The 25,719-nt window shown below is 59.4% G+C and overlaps 1 protein-coding gene across 5 annotated transcripts in view; it reads left to right on the top strand.

The window, feature by feature from the left end:
- The window catches only part of MORN1 (MORN repeat containing 1), a 48,709-nt gene that overhangs the window by 15,712 nt on the left and 7,278 nt on the right, over positions 1 to 25,719 (top strand). For all 5 annotated transcript variants that reach the window (XM_059376285.1, XM_059376286.1, XM_059376284.1 and 2 more), the window contains 4 exons: positions 8,118 to 8,241; positions 8,648 to 8,817; positions 21,078 to 21,232; positions 21,348 to 21,427. In XM_059376285.1, coding sequence (XP_059232268.1) covers positions 8,118 to 8,241; positions 8,648 to 8,817; positions 21,078 to 21,232; positions 21,348 to 21,427 — 529 coding nt within the window. The remainder of the gene's footprint in view (positions 1 to 8,117; positions 8,242 to 8,647; positions 8,818 to 21,077; positions 21,233 to 21,347; positions 21,428 to 25,719) is intronic.

Raw genomic sequence — 25,719 nt, 5'->3', positions numbered from 1 at the left:
GTAACTCCTGTGTGGCTTCGGGTACGGGGACACCCGCAGTAACTCCTGTGTGGCTTCGGGTACGGGGACACCCGCAGTAACTCCTGTGTGGCTTCGGGTACGGGGACACCCGCAGTAACTCTTGTTTTGTCCTCCTCTCTGGAGCCTTGGCAGAGGGGGCGTGTGAGTCCCGTGTGCGTGCATGGCGTGTGCCCATGGCCGTTGCGCAGCTCACAGGACGATGCGTGGCTTCTTGGGGCTGCTGGAGTCTGCAGGGGCCTGTGCCTGACGAGGGGCGAGTTCCTGTGTCCTCCATGGGTCATCAGGGGAGGACAGATGTCCAGTCCAGCTGTGTTTTGGGGAATGGTATCCGTGGAGTGGCGACGCAGAGGTTGGGCATCTGACCTGCCAGAGCCCTTCCTGCCCATGAGCAGATTGCCTGGTGCATAGAGGGGCATCCTGGCCTGGCGGCAGGGCGGAGGACCCTGAATGCATCCATCAGCGCCCCGGCGGACACGGTGCGGTGGCCGGGGCAGGACCGCCGGCAGTACATGCCTGCCTGAGACGCTTAGTCTCTGCTAGTTTGCTTGGGGTCAGCAAGCTTTGACGAGGGCACCACGAGCAGCACTGAGCAAAGACAGTCACAGTCGGTTCATTTTAGCAACTTTATTTTGGTGTCGTTTTTATGGCTCGAAATTCTCGAGTATTAAGTGATTCCTAGATTTTCAGGAAATTTACAGAGTAGAGTCCAACCAGCCCCCGGTTCTGCTTCAGACCATTTCCTTCGCCTCAGAAAGACCCCTGCTGCCCGCTGGCAGCCCGGCTCCCACAGCTGTGCCCTCTGTGGGCACTTGGATGAGTAAGTCCCACAACCCATGGCCTCTGGCTCTGCATCAGTGACCAGTGTCCTTGGCTGCGGTGACCCACGGGGACGTGCTGGCACTTCACAGACCACGCCTGTGCCTGGTTTCCCTGCTCGTCTGTTGGTGGACCTTCAGTTCCCTGCACTTCGGGCAGCTGGGAAGGTTTGGGGCACGTTCCGTGCGGGCTGTGTTCTGTGTGTCTCGGTCATGCACCCCTGAGTGGAGCTGCTGGGCCAGATGGCAGATTGATGTGTAAACTCCCCAAGGAACTGCCAGACTGCTTCCCAGAGTGGCCACACCAGCCGCATGGGGCTCGGTTCCCCCCAACCCTGCCCATCCACAGCCATCCGGGACTGCCAGCCAGCCCGCTGAGGCCCTGAGTCGCACTTCCCCCCCAACTGTTGGTGCCGAGCAGCTTTTTGTGTGTTCCCTGGCCTTGTGTGCATCTTCCCTAGAGAAATGTTTATCCAACTGTGCCATCCGTTTTTTTAAATGTTTGCTCTTCTTGTTTTTCAGTTATCGGAGTTCTTTATGTATTCTGGATACTAGTTCTTCATCAGTTACATCTTTGCAAGTCATTTATTTTCGTTGTGTCTCATCTTGTGATTTTCCTTAAGCATTTTTAAAGTATTGACTGATTTGAGAGTGAGAGCATGCGAGTGGGGAGAGGGAGCAGAGGGAAAGAGAAAACCTCAAGCAGACTCCTGCCGAACACAGAGCCTGAGTCGGAGCTCAATCCCACAACCCTAAGATCATGACCTCAGCCAAAACAAGAGTCGGACGCCTTACCGACTGAGCCACCCAGGTGACCCCATCTTGTCATTTTCTTAATTCTGCCTTCTCAAGTGCAAAGGTTTTTAATTTTCATGAAGATTTGTCCATTTTTTCTTTTATAGATCATAATTTTGGTAATGTATGTAGGAATGATTAGCCCGACCCAAGTACCCAAAGATATTCTCCTGTTTTCTGCTAGAAGTTTTGCTCTTGCATTTCTGCAGTCCATTTTCAGTTAATTTTTCTGGATAAGATAAAGTTCTAAGTTCATGTTTTCTCTTGTGGTACCATGTGCCGGAAAGACTGTCCTCTCCCCATCGAAATGCCTCAGCACCTCAGTCGAGGGCAACTTCACTGTCAGAGTGAGGGTTTGTGCAGACTCTGGGTTTTGCTCCGTTGACCCATATGTCTATCCCCACACCACACCATCTTCATTATTGTAGCCTCACTCTGAGTTTGGAAATTAAAGACTCCTTCGATTCTGCTTTCTTTTTTAAAATTGTTTGACTATTCTGGGAACTTCATCTTTTATACAGTTTTTTAAGGATCAGCTTGTCAGTTTCTGCAGAGGGGGAAAAAAAGCCTGCTGGGATTTTTGTTAGGGACCGCTTTGACTCTGTCCGGGAAGAGCCACCATGAGCCGCACTGCGTCTTCCCATCCATGAACATGGGACACCTCCTCATCTCTTTATATCTGTACTTTCTCTCGCCAACGCTTTGTAATGTTTAGTGTGCAAGTCTTGCACTTGTCTCATTAAAGTTAATAATGATAAGTAATTTATCAATATTTTGTTTATAACTTAGTTATAGTTGGTTCAGTAATTAATGAGTCATGTTTGTTCTTTTTATATTATTATGGATGGATTTGTTTCCTTACCTTTATTTCAGGAATTGCTAGGCTACAATTGATTTTATTTTTTTTTAAGATTTTTATTTATTTATTTGACAGACAGAGATCACAAGCAGGCAGAGAGGCAGGCAGAGAAAGAGAGAGGAGGAAGCAGACTCCCCGCCGAGCAGAGAGCCCGATGTGGGGCTCGATCCCAGGACCCCGAGATCATGACCTGAGCCAAAGGCAGGCGCCTGAGCCACCCAGGCGCCCCGGCTACAGTTGATTTTAAAACATTGATCTTGTGTCCTGTGACCTTACTGAACTCATTTGCTAGCTCTGCTGCTTTTCCTGAGGATTTCTTGGGATTTTGTTATATGGAAAATCATGTCATCTGCAAAAACATCCAGTTTTGCTTCTTCCTTTCCAGTCTGAATGTGTTTTCTTTCTTTCGTCTGCAATAGTTTCCATTCCCACTGGCAGTGACCAAGGTCTCCAGCGGCTCGGCGTCCCTGCCGGCATTTGTTGCCATCAGTCTTTGTAGTACTCGCCATCCTACTGGGATGAAGTGTGTCTCACGCTTCGGATACGTGTTCCTCTAACAAGTAATGATGTTGAGCATCTTTTCAGATATTTATTGGCCATTTGTATGTCTCCTTTGGAGAAATATCTATTCATATATTTGCCCATTTTTAAAAAATGGGTAACTTGGGTGGCTCAGTGGGTTAAGCATCTGTCTTCACCTCAGGTCATAATCCCAGAGCCCTGGAACTGAGTTCCACATCAGATCCCCTGATCAGCGGGGAGCCTGCTCTTCCCTCTCCTCTGTCCCTGCTTGTTCTCTCTCTCTGTGCCAAATAAAGAAATAAAATCTTTAAAGAAATTAAATAAAATTAACATTTTAACAATGGGTAATGTGCCTTTTGATTGTGAGTTATTAGGACACAAACAAGAAAGACAAAAAGGTGTTTGTCTCTTTATGTATTCTGGATATAAGTCCCCTTATCAAATATCTGATTTGCAAATATTTTTTGCCATTTTGTGCATGGTCTTGCAGTTTCTTAATGGTGTCCTTTGAACACAGAAGGTTTGAATTTTGGCAAAGTGCAATTCCTTTACTTTTTTCTTTTCTTGCTTATGCTGTTGGTTTCATACCTAAGAAGACTCCCTAACTCAGAGTCATGAAAATTTACTCCTGTATTTTCTTCTAAGAATTTTATATTTTTAGCTCTTACATTCAGAACTATAATCCGTCTGGAGTTCATCTTTGTGTGTGGTGTGAGGCAGGGGTCCGGCTACATTCTTTTGCATGTGAATGTCAGTTGTACCAGCGGCATTTGTTGAAAGGCTGCTATTCCCCCCATTGAATTATCTGGGCATTCCATTTGCTAAATTTTTCTTTAAGGTTTTTACATGTTTTTTCATGAGGGATATTGGTCTTGAATTTTTCTTTTTTTTTTTTCTTTTTTAAGATTTTATTTCTAAGTAATCTCTGCACCCAATGTGGAGCTCAAACTTACAACCCAAGATTAAGAATCACATGCTCCACCGACTGAGTCAGCTGTGTGCCCCAAATTTTTTTTTAATATGTTAGTCTGGTTTTTCTATCAGGGTAATGTTGACTTCATGTTTCAATTTTCTGGAAGAGTCTGCATTGAATTCGTATTATTTCTTTCTTAAATATTTGGCAGATTTCAATATGAAGATCATTGAGGCCTGTCGTTTCTTTGTGAGAAGACTTTTTTTTTTTTTTAAAGATTTTATTTATTTGACAGAGATCACAAGGAGGTAGAGAGGCAGGCAGAGAGAGGGGGGGAAGCAGGCTCCCCGCTGAGCAGAGAGCCCAATGTGGGACTCGATCCCATGACCCTGAGATCATGACCCGAGCCAAAGGCAGAGGCTTAACCCACTGAGCCACCCAGGTGTCCCATGTGGGAAGACTTTTAACTACTAATTCCAGTTCTTTACGTAGCTATAATGTTATTTGGGTTATCTACTTCTTCTTGAGTGAACTTTGGTGTTTGTGTCTTTGAAGGAATATTTGTTCATTTCATGAGTTGATTTATTGTCATAAGCTTCTTCATAATACTCCTTCATCTCCTTTTAATACACTGATATCACCTCTTTTGTTCCTACTAAGGATTATTGATTTCTTCTTTCTGTTTTGCCTGACTCATCTGGCCACAGGTTATCAGTTTCATTGGTGAACAGTCAACTTTTGGTTTCATTGATTTCTCTATTATTTTCTGTTTTCTATTTCATTAATTCCTATTATGATGTTATTTCCTTGCCTTCTTATTTTGGATTTAATTTGCTCTTTTTTTCTTTTCTTTTAGTTTTTTTTTTTTTTTTAAGATTTTATTTGTTTATTTGACAGACAAAGACCACAAGTAGGCAGAGAGGCAGGCAGAGAGAGAAGAGGAAGCAGGCTCCCCATGGAGCAGAGAGCCCGATGCAGGGCTTGATCCCAGGACCCTGGGATTATGACCAGAGCCGAAGGCAGAGGCTTTAACCCACTGAGCCACCCAGGCACCCCATCTTTTAGTTTTTAAGATGGAAACCAAGGTAATTGACTTCAGACCTTTCTTTATAACACAAGAGTTTATTGCTATAAATTTCCCCCTCAGAACAGCTTTAGCTGTATCCTGAAATTTTTGATAGGTTTTGCATTCATTTTCATTCAATTAAAAATGCTTTCTGATTTCCCTTTTGATTTCCTTTTTGACCCATGAGTTATTTAGAGATATGTTGTTTTGTTTCCAAATTTGGAGACTTTTTTTATAGAATTTGTTCTATTTTGGTAAATGCTGTGTGTGCACTTTAAGAAGTATATGATCTCTGCTTTCGTTGGGTGGAACATTCTATACATATCAGGTGGATTTTATTGATACTGTCCTTCAAGGTCACATGTGCTTGTTGATTTTTTGTTTGCTTGTTCTATCAATTGCTGACAGTGGTATCTTGACATCTCCAATTGTAATTGAGGATTTGCTTATTTCTGATTTCATTTCTATCATTTTTTGCACCATGTATTTTGAAGGTCTGTCCTTAGATGTGTAACATTTGGATTTTTATGTCATTTAATTAGATGACCCCTTATCGTTGCAATATTTCCTTTTTCATCCCTGGTGTAGTCATTGCTGTGACCACTACTTCCTGTAATAATAATATAGTCGCTTCAGCTTTCTCCTAACTAATAGCATTGTGTATCTTTATCCATACTTCTACTCTCCACCTACGTAAGTCTGTATTTAAAGTGTGCTTTTGAGGACACCTGGGTGGCTCAGTCGTTAAGCCTCTGCCTTTAGCTCAGGTCATGATCCCAGGGTCCTGCGATTGAGCCCCGCATGGGGCTTCCTGCTTGGTGAGGAGGCTGCTTCTCCCTTTTCCCACTCCCCTTGCTTGTGTTCTCTCTCTTGCTATGTCTCTCTCTGTCAAATAATAAATAAAATCTTTAAAAATAAAAATTTAAAAATAATAAAGTATGCTTTTTATAGGCAACATATTGTTGGGTCTTAGTTTTTCATCCATTCTAACCACATCTATCTTTTATTTTATTTTTTTTAAGGTTTTATTTATTTATATGACAGAGAGCACAAGTAGGCAGAGAGGCAGGCAGAGAGAAAGGGGGGAGCAGACTCCCCACTGAGCAGGGAGCCTGTCGGGGCTCAATCCCCAGACCCTGAGACCATGACCTGAGCCGAAGGCAGAGGCTTAACCCACTGAGCCACCCAGGCACCCCAATAAATAAATAAATCTTTTAAAAATGGAGGGATTTTTCAGCCTTTATTTCCTCAAATTGTTTTTCTATCACCGTTCTTCTTCCTCTCGTCCAGGGGCCTCATTACCCACGTTGTTAGGGAGCTTGGACTCGCCTCACTGTCCGTGGATTCCTCACTGTCCGTGGATGCCTCACTGTCCGTGGATTCTCTTTCCCTCCCCCTTCCTCCCTCCTTTCACTTTGCCTTTGTTTTTCTTCCTCTTTTTCCCTTTTTTCTCTTGGTGTTTTATGTTGGTGGTTTCTATAGCTATGTTTTCAAGTTCGTGAATTTTTTTCTGCAATATCTCATTTGTCATTGATCACATACCATGTACTTTTTTATCTCATAGTTTTTGTTTCTAGAAGTTCAACTTTATTTTTATATCTTTTCATCTCTACTTACGTCTTGAACACGTGGAGTACGGGTCCAGTCAAAACTTTGGACAAGGGTCCTTCCTGCTGATCCTCACATCTGGGTGTGTTCTGAGCCGATTTCAGTTGCCTGCAGTCCCTCCTCACTACGGAACGTATTTTGCTGCATTCTTCGCCTGCTAATCTTTGATTGGTGCCAGACACGGAGGATTTTACCGTTTGGTGGCTGGGTATTTCTGTGTTCCCATAACTCTTCTTGGACTTTGTTCTGGAGCACAGTTGGCTTATTTGGAAACAGTTTGATCCTTTCAGGTTTTGCCTTTGCGACATGTGAGGTGTGGAGGAGAGCTCCGACTGAGACCCACGATCCCCACTGTTGAAGCTGGACCTTCTGAGAGCCCTGCCTCGTATGCTGTGGCGTCCATTCTCCCAGTGTGGCCAGCAGGAGTGAGCGCCACTCCCAGGGCCGTGCAAGCCCAGGTCCCTCCCGCCCTCCCCTGTGGCTCTAAGCCCGGCCTCTGGGCATGTCCTCGCACTCGTGCACAGATATGTGCTCCACTGTGTCCCCGGAGGTCCTCTGCCTCCAGGACTCCAGGACCCCTGCTGTGTGCTTCTCCTCCTGGCCTCCCAGCCCCGTTGGCTCACTGAGGAGTTTCTTGGGCTCACTCAGTCCCTCTCCCTGCACCCGGTCCCCCTTCTCTCAAGGCAGTGGCCCGGACAGTCGGGGAGTCCACACCATTTGTTCCGCATCTCTCAGGGGCCACTGTCCTTGCCTGAGGTCCAGGATCTTGAAAAGCCATCGCACCATCATTGTATTTTCTCTGCCTTTTTGGGGTGCTTCAAGTGGGACATGAATTGGTTCCGGGTACTCTGTGGTGACCAGAAGTGGAAGTCAATCAAATCCCGGGGGGTGTGGCTCTCTACTCTCCTTCCAAGCCGAGTGCTCGCACTGTCAGCCCTGCCACGTCTCCTCTTCCACAGGGGCTGGGCGGTGAGCCTGCACTGACCCTGCTCGGTGGGTGCTGTCGGCTGTCCTTCTGCGCCGGACCCAGAGCCCACACGGCCGGGCCCTGTGCTGGGTGCCTCGGGCGTGCGGACAAGGGGCCCAGAGGCGGGAAGTAACAGGCCGCAATGTCTCGCCAACGGCAGGACCGTGGTAGAGATGGGCCTCAGGTGTCTGCTCCCAGCCTGGGCCGCCCCCATGGCCCCGAGGATAACCAACAAGGAGAGGCCCCCCGGACCGTGGTAGAGATGGGCCTCAGGTGTCTGCTCCCAGCCTGGGCCGCCCCCATGGCCCTGAGGATAACCAACAAGAAGAGGCCCCCCCGAAAGCGCAGTGAGGTGCCCTGAGGCTCAGGCCCTCAGCGAGGGCAGGAGAAGTCGGGGCAGGGAGCTTGAGTTGAACGTAGCTGCGGCCTGGGCCAGCGTCGCTGCTACGCGCCCCTCACAGGCGTCCAGGCCAGGACAGGGAGGGAGAGACCTGGGTTCTTGTGGCCATTCTGTCCCTTCTTTGGCACAGCCTGCTTTTCTCCCTCCCCAGGCGAGGACGGCCGGGTTTTGAAGATCTCAGCCGGCGTCCGGTATGTGCAGCTCCCCGCCTACTCGGAGGTCAGCTTCTTCAACGTGGACAAGGACGACCGAGGGACACCCATCCAGACCCCATTGTGAGTATGGGCGACCCGGACGTCACCCATGGGGCGTGGGGGAAGAGGAGTGGCCCGGACCTGCTCCTCCCAGGCCCATCTCCACACTGCTCCCACACCAGCCGGGACCCCAAGGGCACTGGGCACACAGGAGTGACCCGCGGACATGCTCTGCTCGGTCTAGGGAACGGGAAGCAGTGGGGGCCAGGCAAGGGGCCGGCAGCGAGGGCTGGGACCAGGCGAGGCACCACGTGGTCCCGGGACTAGACTCTCCCCGCCCTTCCTTCCCGCCATCTTAGTCTCAGGGTGGTTGCCTCCGCCCCTCCTCCTCCCCAGAAGGGCCCCCAGGCCACCGTGCCCCCCACAGCCAGGTGGCACCCTCAGCTTAGCATCCAGCAAAGCCCGGTCCCTCCCGTTCCCTCCACAGCGGGTTTGACTGCGTGGCCTATCCTCTGTGGAGCCCCAAGTCTGGGGGCCAAGAGCCCAGAGCTGCGCTGGAAAGTACCAGAGACCCGCGGCTCCCCACCGGAGGCCTGGAGCTGGCACTGGCATCAGACACGGCTCGCGGCCAGAGGGCCATCCCTAGCGGCCTTGCCGGTGAGTGCCGTTCGCCAGCTGGTTGGCGGTAGTGGGCCTGAGTGCTTAGGGGCATGTGGAGTGACAGCGGGTGCGCTGGAACCTGGGCGGGAGGAAATTAAAGCCTTGAGAAGCCAGGCATGGGGACCCTGGAGGAGATAGACGGTGCCAGGAAGATGGGGCCGGGCCTGAGCAGGTGTCCCTCTGCAGAGCCAGTCCCCAGCACTGTGGGCTGAAGGGCAGGCTGGGAGCTCCCTGTCCTGGCCATCCAGGCCCCTCGGGCGCAGTCCCAGTGCCACGGTAGCATTGGGAACAAGCAGTCCCAGGGGCCACCACAGGGGCCGTCCCGCAGTCCCCACGGACACACCTGGTCATCGCCATCAGTGTAAAGTGAGGCCGTTTCACTCGCGCCCGGAGCTGGTGGGAGAGGACAGACCCTAGGCGGGCTCAGGGCTGTTTCTGCATCTGTCAGACTGAGGGCTGGGCCCAGAGGCGAACCCACCAAGGCCACTGTCCCCAGGAGGCTGTGGTCAGCCTGGACAGGACCCCGAGTGTAGGAACTGGGCCTACACTCCGCCCCCCCACCGAGGTCAGCCACCATCTGCAGCCCTAACGGTCCCGAGGGTTTGCCCGGTTTTCTGGCTGCTTCCGCGCCTGCCCAGAGCACACAGCATCTCCGTATGCACTTGGCTCCTGGTGCCTGAAAACCTGCAGCCGTGGAGGGCCTGGCCTGGCTTTTCCGTGGCTTATTCTGAACAACTCCCGGAGAGCAAGGGCCGGAGCTCAGGATGTGAATCCAAGTTTCACGTCTGCCGCTCACTGTGCCCGGCCCGTGGGCCTCCCACACGGCCTGATGCAGTCCCACACGGCCTTCATCGTGCGGGGGAGGGGGGCATTGGTGTCACCCACGGCATCCCAGCCGAGCATGGCCGTGGGGTCCCGCCTGGTCCCCTGTGCCCCCGCCCCCCGCCTCAGGAGCAGCTGCACCAGATCCTCGGGGACCACAGCAAGCTCAGGAAACGGGGCTCCGGGATCCCCATCGGGCAAATTCACATGCACATTAGCTGTGGGGGCCTTCACGCACTCCTGGGCCCTTTGAAGAGGGGCCCATCCCCGCAGTTAGGACCCCAGCCCTAGACACCGCGTGCGAGTACTCCTGAGTCGCAGAGCAGGACGGGCGGACCTGGAGTGCTGGCACAGGGCCCATGGCTAGACCCAGGCCTGGGCCCTCACCCGGGGGAGCCCCATGCCACAGGGGTGATGGGTAGCCTTGGGGGGCCGCGACCTCTAGTCTGCTTCCAGCGCAGTTTACGGAGGCAGCTTTACACTGCGGGGCTGAAGAGTTCTCACATTTCTGCATAAAAACACTCGCTGGGCCCCTCGCCTTCCACTGGGAGGGATTTTGGAGCCTCTCATGAGGTCTCCGTGGAAACCAGGCCCAGAAAGGGGGGCCTGCATCTGCTCCTTGACGTTTAGTGCAGGCGGCCCAGGGCCCAGCCCTCTGTACAAGTTTGGGGCGCTCGCTGCTCGGGAAATGGGCTTCACCCCACACTCGGGGGGCTGTGTCAGGCTGCCAGCACGTTCAGAGATGTTTCCAGCTTGGCTAGGATGGGGGTGGGGCACCGCAGAAGATGATCTTTGGGGAGACCAGGGGGAGCAAGTCTTTGGTTTTGGGAGGGCCACTCGGGTTTGAGCTCTGCGGGCATCCGGTGGCCTGCTGGCAGGTCTGCGGCCAAGCGCCAGGTCCCGGGTCCTCTGCTGGTGCGTCTGGGGCTGATGGCAGACGTGGGGCTGATGCTTCTCTGCCTTTTCTGGCCAAGCTTCTCCGTATAGGCCTCCTCTTCTATAAAGTGACCGGGACAGTGCCAGTCCCATGGCGGCCCCTCCTGTCCCCTCACAGGGTGGCATGCTGGCGACGTGCACACCTGCCCACGGGTCAGGAAGGGTCCCCTGTGCCACTGTGTCTCTTCTGGGGACCAGTCCACCCCCAAACGCTCTGGAGGACACTCGCACTGACAGGGTCTTGTCCCCATAGCTGCCCCAGAGCTCCCCTCACCCCACCGGTGCCCAGGCCCTCCGGACGTGTTGGCAGCGAGCTCAGGTCTGCTCTGGGTCATGGACACACAGGCCGGCCGGCTGTCCTCGGTGCCTTCTGCAAACGGCAGTGAAGCCATTGCATAGGTCAGCTCTGCCCGGGTAGGTGGTGGGCATCAGCGTAAACGAGAGAAAAGCCCAGGCGATGACGGTGCGAGCAGGGCGAGGCTCGTGCTGTGTGGGGTGTGGGAGGCACTAGCTCAGCAGGGCGTGAGGCCCTCCTGCCGGCGGGACACCCAGAAAAGACCTCAGGGGGACGCGGAGCTACTTGGGTGGGAAGTAGGCAAGGCTTTTTATTTTATTTTTTTATTTTTTTATTTTTTAAATGAAGTCGCTTATTCTGTGACTACGTGGGGATAGTAGCAAGTTCTCTTGGTTGTTATCTGGAGAGACAGCAAAATTGCGACCGTCCGCGGCAGCCCCACACGTATGGGGAGCGTGTGTCAGGGCCTTTCCTTCGCATGAGTGAAGGTCTGTATTCGCCGAGGCAAGCTGTGAACCGCACCACTCCCCCTTACTCTGGCCTGGCACAGAGCTTTCTTGCGTGGCTCCTGGATCCCGCCTCCCTTCCTTCCGCCAGACCTTGACCGAGGACCCCCGAGCCCCACTCAGGCCTGCACCGAGCAGAGGGGCTCCAGCCGAGGGTCACTGCGTCTGCCCACCTAGGTGACAGTGCGCCGGCCTCGGGCTGCGGAGCACCTGCTGGGGCCGCCGTGGGGGCTGGCCACACACATTGGGAAGTCTCGGGGAGCAGCCACTGGCGACACCCAGCCTGCAGCCAGGACAGTGACGGGCCTCCCAAGTGCAGGGCAGAGACCACAGCCGGGAAGGTTTCAGGCAGAGACTTCGGTCGACACAATGCCTAAAACAGGCCACGGCCAGAACATCTCCCAGGTGACTGTCCCTCTCGAAGCTACTTTCTGTGGCCCCAGAGCAGAAACGTTCTCCCAGCACATAGACTCCAAGGCCGGGGTTTCTCTCTCAGCCCCGGGTCACAGGCGGCATTGGACGCCCTCCCACGACGGAACGCACGCCATCGCACAGGCAGACATGAGCCCGGCTCTCGCTGAAGCCTCATCCCACGGCGGCGGCCACGCTCTTGCTGGCCAGGAGCAGCCCCCCTTCCAGGTCCACACTCCGGGCTCACGTGGGCACCCGCTTCTGACAGCAGTGGGGGATTCAATTCCACCAGTGTCACTTCTCACATGGAAGCTCCATGGCGGGGCGACGGCCCCCGGGATCACCAGGGATCCCTGCTCCCGTTTCCTCTTCTTCTCTGTCATCCTTCCTGCACCTCGTGGTCCCAGGGGGCTGCACAGGCACCAGCCATCACACCCCTATTCCAGACTCCAGGAACTAGAAGCAGAAGGAGCACAGGCCTGCCCTTCTAACAAAAGCCCCTTTGAAGACACCCACCATCACTTACCGCTCATTGGCCAAAACTTGGTTACATGACCACACCAGGCCACAAGGAGACCAGATTGTCACCCGGAGTTAGGTCTGAAAGCCACAGGAGCAGACCCGCCATTGGCTTACATCTGAGAGCAAGGCCCTGGGCCTCCCACCACCTCCGGGGTTGGACGAGGCGAGTGACGCCCCCTTCATCTGCTTGTAGGAAGCCCGCCGTGCCCCTCAAGCTCGTCCCCTGTCCCACAACCAGGCTGTAAGGCGGTGATCGGTGGATTTGGTAAAACCAGGCCTGGAGGTGAAGAAGTTGAGCCTGTTAGACCAGCGGGAGGTGTGGAAGACAGGGTCCCCCAGCCTCAGGAGCGGCTAAGGGCACGGGGAGCCACGGCCCCGTGGCGGGCCGGCCAGTGCCAATAGCCTGTACCCTGCCCTGCTTCTCTGCTCAGGGTTCGCTCACAGTCGAGCAACAGTGCGGGCAGCCCCCTAGCCCTGGACAGGGGTCCCCTTCCCTAACCTAAGGGGTGGGCAAAGGCAGGGCCAGGGTGTGGGTGCTGGCCACCAGGTCTGCCCCCCCAAGCAGCCTTCGTGCAGGGCCCGGCATCGCAGGACCCCTGGCGGGTCTCCCCTGCAGCCTTTGCCCCTGAGGGTGATGCTGGGTGCGGGCTGGGAGGTCCCCCAAGCCTCCCGGCCCGGCCCCGCCCGCCGTGGTCCGCCAGCCAAACTGGAAGAGTGCACCAGCTCAACGCTCAAATTTTCGAGGACTTCAGGGTTTCCGTTCTCAGCAGCCAGGAGGGTGGGTGCCCAGGAGAGGGGGGAGGGAAGGGGCTGGAGCCGCGCTACAGGGAGGCGCTGCAGCGGGAGCCCAAGCGGAGGGGGCGGCTCTAACACAAGCAAGTGTCTGTGTCTCTACACATTCTTGAGCTCCTGCGCCAACACCAGTGGGGGGCGGGGGACATGGAGCACAGTCCCCGGCCAGCAGAGAGGCGCAGGGGGACCCCGCCTGCCCTGCCCCAGCCCCAGATTTCCCCGGCCGTGTTCGCCTGGCCTCTCTGGTCGCTGAGACCGTGGAGCTAGACCTGCCGGTGCGCGGCCGTCGCCCACACCCGCGGCCCACAGGGACCTGTTTCGGGCCCTTTCTCACCCACCCAACCCACAATTAAGAAAGTGAAGACTCTAAAACCTTGGCTTCCAGTTACTTAACTGTAAAATGAAGAGAAAACGCTCTCTCTTTCCAGAGGCCTCGTGTCAGTCGTGCACAGTCGTGAAAGTCCGTGTTTGATTATTTTGTTGGTATGAATTATTTCAGTCGCTGAATTGTTCTAACTTTTGAACAGACGAGTTGCCTTCCGTTGAGAAGAACAGGCGATTTCATGGGCGTGGATGATCGCCAGGTTTTCCAAACCCTATTTTGGTGAAATTACAGCGCCCACATTTCAGTAACAAAGCACGCTGATGTTATATTCAAAAAGATTTTTATATTTAGACACTTAACCTTTTGTAATTCCCACCCACAACTTTAAACGTAGCACCCTTTTATGTTAATTGCCGTCAGTGGGGTGTCTGCTCCCCCCCCCCCCCCCGGCAATTTAGGCCCATTGAGTCCTAACGCAGGTGCTGATAATTGCTGCGGGACATTGTCTGGCCGCGGAACCCAGGGGCCCAGACAATCCGCCAGGGATTGGATTTGGGAACCTAATAACGCTGTAGCAAGGAGAGAACCTCAGACTGCTTCTCTCTCTCTCTCTCTCTTCTAAGTGCACAAAACCCGCGCAGGGAATGTTTCCAACTGATCTGAGAGGCCCCGTCTTTTCCATTTGTTGAGCAAACGGTTTCGAGTATTCATCAGACGGGAGCTACGAAGACTCCCCCATCATCGTAAGATGATTTTGAAAATCAAGGTTGCCTTTGCCACTAACCCAATCTCACCGATAAGAGGGACGGAAAGTGTAGAGAGAACTGGAAATTTCACCGCCTCTTGAGGTGGTGACACGCTTTAGTATTAATCGTCCCTGGTTAATTATGGCAGCGTAGCTGCACGAGAGATCCGTACTTTTAAAGGGAAATTTGTGCTGTAGTTTTCTTTTTTTTTTTAAGATTTTATTTATTCATTTGACAGACAGAGATCACAATTAGGCAGAGAGGCAGGCAGAGGTGGGGGGGAGGCAGGCTCCCCGCTGAGCAGAGAGCCCGATGGGGGGCTCGATCCCAGGCCTCCAAGGCCAATGCAGAAAAGACCGATGGGACCGTCGCAAAGGTCGGGGGCGTTTCTGCCTGAAGCAACGCCCCCGAGGGCTGGGCGGCCCGAGACCACATCTCCCCTCCCCGCCCGGCACCCAGGCTCCCTGGTTCCCTCCTTCCTGCAGCCCCTGGCCTGGGGCCGCGAGCACCCACAGGACCCCAGGCAGTGGGTCTCTGGGGGGACCCTGGAGAGAAAGGAGGGGAGCAGACAGGCCTGGACTTCCATCAGGCTTTGCCGGTGCGGCGCCCTGTGGGCGTGCCTGGGGGGGATGGTTGCCCCGGGAGCTGGCTCAGATCCCTCTCTCCCTGGCTGTGGCCCCAGAGGCCTAGTCCAGGGGGCTCACACCGCGGTAAGGAAACGCTGCTTGGGGAGGGGGCTTGGGGGGCCCCCGCCCCCACGGCCTGGGGGATTTAGGCCGTCGGCTGGACAGGCCGCGGACCACCCAGAGCCACCAGGCCCGGTGGCGATGGAGACTGTGTCTGTGTCCTGATCCACCTCAAGTTTAGCCTCCGACCGTTGAGCCACCGAGTGGGGTGGGGACCAGCCCGCCCAGCCAGCTGCCCTGTGCACCCTCTCTCCCTCTTGGGAGCAGCTAACAGGGGCTCCTGGTCCCCCGTGGTCAGAGCCATGCTTGCCCTCACCCCACGTCGTGGAGCCTGTGGCCTGCTTCTCCTCAAGCCCAGAGCTCCCTGCGGCTGTCTGTCCACCATGAGAGGTGCAGTGCTTGGGTCAGGCCCCTGCACTGACCCAGTAGGGGCATGGGGCTCTCCTGGGGCAGGGTGTGGCCCCTGGGAGTCAGGGGCCCCTTTGGGCAGGAGACTTGAGGAGGGCAAGAGGCCGGGGGGCCCTGCACCCTGACCTGTCCGGGACTCCCTGGGGAAGGTTCCGGGGAAGCGTCGGCTTGGAGTCGCTGCCGTCCTGGCCGTGGCGGGTGCAGCCCAGGCGTGCGTGGCGGGCACAGTCAGGGCCTGGGCTGGCAGGAAGCGGCCCAAGCCCAGCTAGAGGAGCAGGTCTGGGTGCGGCTGAGGACCTGCCCCGGGACGGAGAGGACATGGGCCGGGCGTGTGCGCACGTGGAGGGGAGGCCGCCCACGGCTGAGGGGTCTACCAGCCAGGCTGTGCCAGCGTGAGGGCACCCATAGGTGTGTGTCTGTGTGCGCGTCTCCCGTGTACGGAGACCGTGTGCTCACAGCCCTGGTCACGGCCAGCTCCTCAGGGCCCGGCCCCTCCCCACACTTGGGGCCGGCCGGCTGCAGGCCCCACAAGGCTTTTCTGGGGATCTGAGATCCAGCTTCCTGCTCCTGCAAAGGCCACTGGCCCCCGGCATTCTCCACACCCGCTCGCTCCTAGAGACACAACAGATGCCCCTCACCCTTGACCAGGAGAACACAGGCCCAGCCTCAGCCCTCTGCCCACTCCACCCCTCTTGGAAGCCTCGGATTTCTGGACCGGCCCCCGCGGAGGCCCCCGCACCACGGTCCTGGCCGCTCCCGCCGCCGCAGAGGGCCCTCACGTCGGGATGCGGCCACTCCCCAGGCCCCTTCTCGGCCCCCGAGGCCTCTGCCCAGGCCCGTCCTGAGAGCCCGCGGGACGGCCGCGCCCGGAGCAGCCCCCGGCCGGTCCTCCCGGGACGGGTGGTGTCCAGGGGCAGAAGGGCTGCAGCGGCCACTGGTGAGAAGGCGCCCAGCCCACCACCTGCCGGCAGAGCCGCGGTGGCAGGCTCCCGGCAGTCACCTGCCCACAGCATTGGGAGGTCCGCCTCCGCGTCGGATCCCGCGTCCCTGGGCCGTTTCTAGGGACCCCCACTCCCCACCCAGACAGGCTTCGGCTTTCCAGCTGAGCTGCCAGCGCAGGACAAGAAGCAGCTGCGGTCGCCTCGGGGGCAGCCCGGCCTCCATCTGGGCCCTCAGTACGAATGGCCTGGCTGGAGGAGCCTTCTGGAGGCGCGGAGTGGGGGACCGTCCGGGACAGGAAGGAGCCCCACGTTCGTGCCGCTGTCCCGGGGGCTTCACACCATCTCCCCGGCTCTCACTGCCGCTCGCAGTTGCCGCACCGCGGGCTCTGGGAGGGAGTCTCCGAACAGCAGCGTGGCCTCAGGGTAGCACTGGGGGAAAGGGGACGTTTTAGCCCCTTGGCGGGGCACCAGGTGCACAGCCCCGTCCTGAAGGTCGCACGCACGGTGGCGGACGGGACCGCACCAGAGCATTGAGGTTCGAGGTTTTGTTTTCTGAGCGTCCAGAAAGGACTTGGGCCAACGGGAACATGGCTTTGTGTCGAGTCCATTTTCCATGGTTCAGTGAAGGAAGCGGAAGGTTCCTCATCAGGAACAGCGCGTGGGCCCTGCCGAGTGCAGCCCGAGGGCCCGGGGATCCTGGTCCACGCTGCCGGCCACGGGGCTGGGGGTTCGGAACGCTGGCGCGCCCGCCCCTCCCCAGCCAGGCCCGGCCACGAGCTCCCTGCTGGCTTGGTTCTCACAAGGCTCCTTGGGAAACCGTGCAGTTTGAAAGCCTCCGGATAAATCCTCGAACCCAGCCTTGCCCGAGGCCTGCAGTCGGGTACAGCCCTAGGCGCCCACGTGGGGCCCGTCTGTGTGTGGGCGGTTCTCCCCCAACCCCAGGGGCAGCCTGTGTGGACGCATGGGGCGGGGGTTGGGGTGGGGGCTCCTGGTGGGGGCCGCCCCGTGGTCACGTCGAAGACAACATCTGGGGCCCCGTCAGGCCAGCCCCCCCCCCCCCGGACAAATGGAAGGGTGAGGTGGGCAGGGGCACGTGGCCCAGAAGGAGCCCTTGTCTGGCGACACAGGCCATCCGAGAAGGAGCCCGAGGGTGCCCACCCGGCCCTGCCCGACACTCACGCCGCCTGCTCTCCCTCTGGGTCACGGAGACCCGGACCCGCAAGTCCTCTCCAGGCCGATGGCTCTGCTGTGGACGTAGCCCGCTCCTCGGCTGAGGGACCAGTCCTGCCCTGAAGACTAGTGGGGTGCGTCTGGTCACCTCCACGTGAGGCGGCTCTCGGCCCCTGAGGGCCGATGACATTTTATTTCTCTGATTCATGTAAATGAAGCAAACATTCCCGCCTACGCCCGGCCCACGGATGCTCGCCGCAAGGCTTGCTTCCCCTCCGCCTCTGTCTCCGTGTCCTACAAGGCTGATTAGGGAGTCTAATGGAGTTGGCTGTAAAAAGGTAATTGATTGACGTCTCCTCCCAGAGCGGTCAAGCGCCGGTCTCTCCCCGTGGCGCACCTCCCGTTGCGTGTCCCCCACCGCCACCCCCGCCGCGCCCCCCAGAGGCAGCAGTGACCTTTATCTTGCTGATAATTAAAATCGACTTAAAGGCTTTGGAAATAACCCCTGAGAGCTGGCGTCGGCATCTGCGGGCAGGGCCCTGCCTCACGGTTGGCCAGGCTGGGGGCCGCCCCCAGAGTGGCCAGGACCTGGCCCGTGGGCCGCTACAGGCCCGGCAGGACCTTCACCCCAGAACTGTCCCGTCAGGAGCTGGAGGGGATGGCGAGCACTTGCTTCTCTGGGTGGTTTCCTAGGGGCTGGCGGGGCACAGGGGGAGAAGGACGGGCTCCCCAGAGAAACTGACGCCCCTTGGGCAGCTCTCAGATGGGTGGGGGCTCTGGCTAGGAGCGCGGCTGGGGAGGGGGCGTCCACGCTGGCCTGCGCCGTGGGCCTGGCGGTGTCTCTGCAGCGAGGTCCTTTATCAGGAGGTGGTGTCATGTCCTCTGGGTGGCACCTACAGCGGGGCGGACGGGTGAGGACGGGGCCACAGCGGGGGGAGGGTTGGGGGATGGACGTGGCCTCCCTGGGGCAGCAGGGGCAGGACTGGACAGGGCACCTGCCGCAATGCCCCGGGCTCAGGGCGCCGGCAGAGACTGGGGGCCCAGCACGTAGATGCTTGGCATGCGGCGGGGCCATGAGCGAGGACGAGGTGTGGGACTGTCAGGAGTAGCCAGCGCCGGAGCTCCTGCGGCCACAGGGCTTAGTGTGCGCTCAGGATGCAGGGGAGAGTCGGGGGCAGGGTGGAGCAGGCGGGGACCTCGCCTGGCAGCGGGTCCGTATGCCGGGAGCAAGGGCGGGCCCCACAGTGGCGACTGTGGAGGGACCAGGACTGCGGGGATGCCAGTGAGGGGAGGGACAGAATCCTGGATGTCGCCCCCATTTCTGGCGGAGCAAGCAAGAGTGGGGGACAGACCAGTAGGGGTGGGAATTGGGTCTGGGGGACCCAGAGCTCCCCGTCTGGGAGGCAGCACGTGGAGATTCCTGCAAGGAGCTGGGGCAGGGGTCTGACCCCAAGGAGGCCAGAGCAGGCCCCGCGTGGTTCACTCGTGGGCAGTAAGGCGCCCACCCGGAGAGGGTGCGCACGGGACGGTGGCATTGGATGTCCACCCAGGAGGCTGCGGGGGCGGTCAGCTGTGGCTGCTGGTGCCCAGGACAGGGCAGGCCCAGGAAGTGTGCACTAAGGTTAGGGCAGGGACACCAAGCCAAGACTATGGGAAACCCCAATTCTCGACTCCTCGTGTGAAGCTTGGAACTCACGGTCCCGCCCCGGGGCCCACGGCACCCCGCACACATGCAGCTTTAAGTGGATCTCAAATTCCTACGCGACCCAGGGCGCCTGTTCTCTCTCAGGGGCAGAGCAGTGTCTGCAGGGCCTCGCCTGACCCTCCGGGGGTGGGGGTAGGGCGTACTCTGAGACTTCCGGCCAGTCCACAGCACCACCCACCCCACAGGCGCCCTGGGCCACCGTCCACGCACGGGTGGGGGGGGGGCAGCAGGCCTGGCCCGTCGGGACATCTCGCAGGCAGAGCAGATAGAAGCTGACTGACCCCTTGGGTGTACGGGCCAGGAAGCCACGGTCCAGCTGAGATGCGGAGGCGGAGGAGGTCGGGGGCCGTGTCCAGGAGCAGGGGCCAGCACGCGGGGACCGATCTTGGGCAGGCTGGGGTGTGCCCTAAGCACCAGAGTTGCTCATCCCTGGGAAGGTGGCAGCAGGCCTTGATGTCACATCTGAGAAGTGGGGATGATGGGGACAGACAGGTGTGTGAGCCCCGTGTGGTCACTTTGAGCAGAAGGGGCCCTCGTATGCAGGGACCCAGTCTTGCGCAGTCACCCAGATGGGAGTCTAGGCCACAGCGCCAGGGTCCTCACCATCCGGAGGCGATCAGCTCCACCCGAGCCCGCTGGAAGCCGTCCATTGCTCAGAAATAGAACTATGCCACCAGCCCCGCGGCCCCCAGTCACTGCCCAGGACATAAAGAGCGCGAGGACTGTAAAAGCTAATGGAGAGAATGCCCTTCATTACAGAGTGTCCTCGCAGAAGGACAGATTTTGCTTTTTATAACGCGCCATAATGATGAAGGCACCTTTGAGAGAAATAATTCCCTACCTGTGATTTGGAAATACTTCTGGGGCCTGTGTGCGCAAGCTGGGCTCCAGCGAAAGGGCCTTAATACCCTGCAGCCCCCGGGCCCCGTCCAGTGCATGGATGAGAGCTGGCCCGCCGTCCACCCAGGGCGCCCCGCAGGCCTCCCTGCAGACTCTGTTAGCGGGAGCCTCCAGCCCGTCTTGCCCACCCCCGCTGTCCCCACGGCCCTACCCAGCCACCGCCCTGAGGTCTGACCACGCCTGCTGGTGGCTTCTCCCTGACAGTGGGTGAGTGCAGGGCAAGGACCTCAGGACAGAGGTCCGTTGGGAGAGCTGGGACCCCAAGCCCCACAGGAGAGCGGATCCTGACGCATGTGTGTTAGGGACAACCCTGGTGACAACCCGGTCTCAGCCACCAGCTTCCTGTGCCTGAGGCGGAAGGAAGTGGCCAGCAGGCCGCAGCTCCATCTGCCCGTGGGCGGAGCCTGGGGAGGGGCCTGCCGGGGGAAACACTCCGCACCCCCAGGAGGAGGGTACGAAGAAAGCCAGGATTGACGGGTCCACAGCGGGGCTCCCACTGCGGGCGAGCCCAGCCCACCACCATTCTTAGATGCCAGAGGATTCGGGGATCTCCCGGAGGCTGTTGCCCCTGGCGGGGCCCGGTGGCTGCCAGAGGCTTCTGTGCTCCACACTCATGGATGTGACCTGCAGTCACCCACAGCACAAAGCCATGAGGTAGAAATGTCCTTCTCAGGGTGCACCGTGCAGGAGAGGCCCAGCCCGGCCCAGCACAGGGCCTTCAACCTAGATCCTCTCCAGGCCCTACCCCTGGTGCCCAGGACCCTCCCAGCCCCAAAGAATCCTCCTGCCGGGCACTCACAGTGGGTCCCAGAATACACCCGCGGGGAGACTGCTATGTCCCCCCCGGGACCACTCGGGGCGTGCCAGGACCAATGTATGTCGTGGGCCAGGCCCTGGCCCCTGCTGGCCACTCACCTGGAGAGGGCCACACGGCCAGTGTACCGGGCAGCAGGGCTCTCGCGCCCACGTGGTCGCCCGTGGACCCGGCCAGCTCCGCTACAGAAACTGCCCTTCCGAGAGGCCACGGAACGGGTTCTCTCCAGTTTTGGCTTCCTGCTGCTTCAGAGTGTCTTTCTGCTCTGCACTTCCCAGGAGAAACCTCTTCCCCCGCTTCCTGGGGACGCGAACCCCACTGCCCTGAGGACTGCCGACGCGTGGAACAAGGTCGCGCCCAATTCTCGGACGTCCGCCTTGGACCCCCACCTCCCGGGTACAGCCCTGTCCTCTTCCTCGACAATCTCCGTGAGGTAAGGGCAGGGAGACCCCCCCACCGCACCCACCATGGCTCAGACCGCACGCTGCCCAGCACCAGGGCCAGGCCGCCCGGGGCCCCTCTGAGCCGTCCCTCGTCACTCCTTCCAGGAGACAGACAGCAGGTCCAGAGGCGGCCTGGGCCCCGGCAGGATGATGCCCGACAGGCGGGACCCGCCAGGAGGCAGCAGGTAGGAGAGGGTGAGCGACTCGGGACATTTGCCGCTTGGCGTAGCCTCCCAGGTGCCTGTCCTCAGGGGTGGAGGCCGGGGCACGGGGGTCGCAGTGCTGCTGTGGCTGCTCCTTTCCGCCCCTCCCAGGAGCCCGGCTCTAGTCCGGGTCGGCCCGCCCTGGGCCGTGGCTCAGACAGAGGTGGGCAGAGCAGGGTGGCCTGCTTCTTCAGGTGACACCTACGGCAGGGAAGCCAGCTGGGCAGAAAGGGACGCTCCTCGAGTGGGCGCAGGGGCCGGGAGTGGCCCACTGGGTGGGCAGAGCAGCCCTCAGTGCGGCGCGCCCGGCAGCCATGAGCTTACCACAGGCCAGCCACATGCCCGCCACGGCCCGGGGTCCCCAGCAGCCCGTCCCACAGCAGAGCAGACCCTGGACAGGGCCGCGTGCCCCTGTGGGGCCCAAGGTGACAGCATCTGTCCGTGCCTCCCGGCAGCTCTCTCCGGCCGCGGCCCTGCCGGGAGGAAGGCTGACTTCCAGAGAAGTGTTTCTAGCGTCAGCCGCCCCCTGCCAGGCCTTGGGACCCGACTGAGAGCTCCCCTCTGGGAGCCGTGGGGGCTGGCAGCGGCGCCGCGGGCCGCGTGCGGAGGCAGAGAAATCACCGCTCTTGAAAGCCAGGAGCCCTCCCCTGCGGCCCGGGCGCACAGAGCCCAGCAGGGGTGTGGCAGGGGAGAACACGGCCCCTCGGGGGCAGGAGGGGTGCCGGGCCTTCCCGGATGACCACCTGCCAGCAAGGGCAGGCTTCTGACCAGTGTGTGTGGCCCCACCAGGCCTGGGGGCCTCAGAAAGAGCCACGTCCAAGGGCAGAGGCCTTTGGTCACAGATGCGACGATGAAGCTCAAGGAAACTGGGAAATGCAGGAGAAACAGGAGGAGAGGCCGAGGCGGCCGCAGTCAGATGGCTCCCGGCTGACGCCAGTGGGCGGGGACCGGGCCGGGACACCCGGAGGCTGGCACGGGTCGGCCGACTGACAAGCCTTTGATCCCACTCCGGCGGAGCCGGGACGCGCTGCTTGCTGGGGACGGTGCCTCCCTGCGTGGGCTCGGAGTCACGTCTGCGCGTTCGCTCTGAGGCCCGCTCTGCTCGCTGACGGGAGAAGCGCAGACTTAGGAAAAGCGGCCAGGATCCTGCTGAACGTGGAGACGCTACCTTCACCCAGTGTTTCGGTGACCGGGACGCGTGTGAGACCCAGAAGCTGACGCCCAGCGTACAGGGAACCGGTGCTCAGGGCGGAGTGGAGCCCGCTGTTCTCACCGCGGAGACTCCGAGGCCCACCGCCGAGGCTCCTTCCAGCCAAAAGGAGGCCCTCGCTGTGCTGGCCCGTTCCTCCTGCAGGAGAGGCCCTCGTGCTGTCCCAGGAAGGCACGTTTGCATGTGAAATGCTCCACCTCTCAGGGAGCCTTTCAAGCTGGTGACATGGCTGTGACGCAAGCCGGCCGGCGTCCTTTGAGGTTAATGGGGGCGGCTGCCCTTTCTCCCCAGGGAGCCCGGATTTCCGGGCAGAAGCCTGCGGAGATGGCTTTCATGGTGAGCTCTGGCGGCTCTGGTGACTTGGCGTTGGACCGGTCATCTGCAGGCCCAGGTCTGAGCCTTGGTGCGGCTACAGAGGCCCCCCGGAGCCCACCTCCCCGCCCCAGTCACAGGGTCCGTGTGGCATGACCCCTCTCTCAGACCCCAGGGCCCCCACGACAGCAGCCTTCAGGGCCCCGTGCTCTGTGTCGCATCCGGGCACCTGGCGCTCCCCTGGCCCCCATGCAGAGGCATGAGGGGGAGCCTGCCCGACGCCCCCAGCATCGCTCTGCTGTGGGGACATGGGCCCTCCCCGACGCCCCCCGCCAGCTCCTGACTCTGGTTCCAGCCCCGGCTCCCCACACCAGCAAACCTGGCTCCTGACCCCCAAAGCCCACCTTTTGGAATTCTAAGAAAACCATCCTTCCTAGCGAGCAAGGCTGGCCCCGGCAGGTCAGAAGGCCTAGATTTCACACGGGGTCCGGTTTGCGGTGAGAAGCCCCCCAGGTGTCGGCCAGGTCTCAAGTGTGTGGCTGCCCTTCTGTCCACCCCCCGGCTCACCCCCACATGAGCGAGATGCTCCCAAAGCTGGGAGCCCCAGCGGCCGGACCCACGGTGGGAGGACAACAGGAAGGGGCTCTGGCAGCTTCGTGCCCCCGCCGGCCCCCACCGAGCTGCTGCCGCCGCCTTGACTGTGTCCTGCCAGCCGGGCACCCCAGCCCCGAATTCTGCATGTCTGGCTCTGCGTTTGCAGCCTGTCTAGACTGAGCCCCCTGGAGGGAGTGGCTATGGGGGGGAAGGCTGGGTGGGGGCGGCCTCCCGCCCTGTCTCCCCGTGGCAACAACGGGGCCGTGCCCAAAGCAACCCCAGGGACACAGAGTCATGGGCCCTGGTGCCCACACCCCCAAACCATAGGCTCTACCGACTTCTCTCACCTCCCCAGTGACTCCAGAACCGTCTTTTCTGACGCAGTTCCCAAAGTTAAGAACTTCCGTGCGTGCAGATGGCTTCCACACCCAGAAACCCTCCACATGCTGCCCCCTCCCAGTGGCCAGCGACCGGGGTCGCGAAGTGGCCTGCGGGTGTTGGCACCGGGTTCAGGAACTCCCGCGGGCAGCGGGACTGTGGGACCCATGGGCTGAGGTGACTGTCCCAGACGTGCACAGCCTCGGACCCCAAGGTCGGGAGGGTAGGGGCCCAGCGGCCCGGGGGGCTGCCATGCCGTCCCACCTGGTGGGGCCCAAGTGGGAGAAGGAGTCTGTGGGAGCAGCCACCGGGGCTGGGCTGCGGGCTGGGGTACAGCTCGCAGCGACACAGGCCGTCGGTCCCACAGGAGAGCCTCGGCGTGCCCTCACCCCCTGCAGCACCCCCCCCCCATGCCAGGAGTCCCTTCTGCGTGCTCCGGGGCCCCTGGGAGAGGCCAAGCCTCACTGAGCCTCCTGTCGCTGTCAGCTGTGGACCTTTGTCCTTGCCCGGGGCCGGCGACCCCTCGGAGCCACAGGAGGCCACGCGCTCGCCCCCCGATTCACTTTGTCTGCAAGTGGCTCCTTACTGCCGTCCAGGAGGCTCCCACGATAGAAATGATTACAAAAGATTAAGAGGGACTTGCCACCCGGTAATTTGGGAGCCTGGCAGAGGTTTTAATTTCCATAAGAAGGGTAGAGCATTCCGGAGGACTCCTCTGCCTCTTGTTACAACTTCCAGGCATAATTCTGCATCAGCTTCCGTGTGGAAGAGGAACCAGCCTTGTGCGTGTAGGCGGAGGGAAGGGAAGGCAGACGCCGCGGCCCCCGGGCTCCCAGAGGCCTCTCCCCTCCAGCACACATGCTCTGACGCCTTACGCTTGGGGTGCGTGCCCGCCCAGGGCAGGGGCGCTCAGGGGCAGCCAAGTGCTAAAGGGCCCAGCCCCCGGCCCTCTCGGGGCCCCTTGCGACACGAGCCCCACCTGGCCGCGCCTGGCAGAGTCCCCTGCCGGGAGGGCCCTGGATGTGGATGACAGGCCTGCTGATGTCCCAAGCAGGGTCCCAGGGTCCCAGAGGGTCACGGCCCCGCCTGACTCTTTTCCCAGGGAATGGCATAGATCCGGCCTGGAGATGCCGCCTCCCCTGGCTTGGGTGTGGCCGCTCCAGTCCCCGAGTGCCCAGGCCAGCCAGCTCCTGCAGGGCGAGGCAGCCTGTGGACGGGGCCGCTCGGTGTGGACCCAGACAGGGCGGGGCAGCAGACGGCCACGGGAGCCCCACATCTACCGTATCCCTGTGGCAGAGCATGGCAGTTGCCAGCTGCGCCCAGCCAGAGCCACAAGGCTGCGTCTCCATGCCCGCAGCCTGGAGCAAGGCTGTGTCCCGAGGGTCCCGGGGGCCTGCTGCCGTGCTCCGTGGGCCCAGGCCAGAGCTGGCGGCACAAGCGGGACTCTCGGGCACACACCCAGCTCTGGCTCTTCACCGGCGGGGCTTGCCCGACTGGAGCCCTTGGTCCCGCCAGGGCCGACACCCCAAGCCTGTCCTCGCTGGGACCCCGCTGACCACGGAGCATCGCCTGGTCTGCGGCTTGTCCCCGAGAGAGTCCAGTTTCCACCGCAGGCTTCTGGCTGCGTTCCTGCGGAGGCATTCCTGGCACATCACGGGTTTCACAACAGGACCCAGAGCCCTGTCAGCTCCGGTGATGTGAGATCATGTCGACTGCTGGAGACAGAGCTGGTTTCGGAAACGTGGCCGTGAGCGTGCCCGGCCACCCACGGGGATTCCAC

The sequence above is a fragment of the Mustela nigripes genome, chromosome 14 (genome assembly GCF_022355385.1).
Source record: "Mustela nigripes isolate SB6536 chromosome 14, MUSNIG.SB6536, whole genome shotgun sequence".
In the NCBI taxonomy this organism is placed as follows: domain Eukaryota; kingdom Metazoa; phylum Chordata; class Mammalia; order Carnivora; family Mustelidae; genus Mustela; species Mustela nigripes.
Note: the sequence above shows the minus strand (reverse complement) of the source record. Positions and strands in the feature narration are given on the sequence as shown.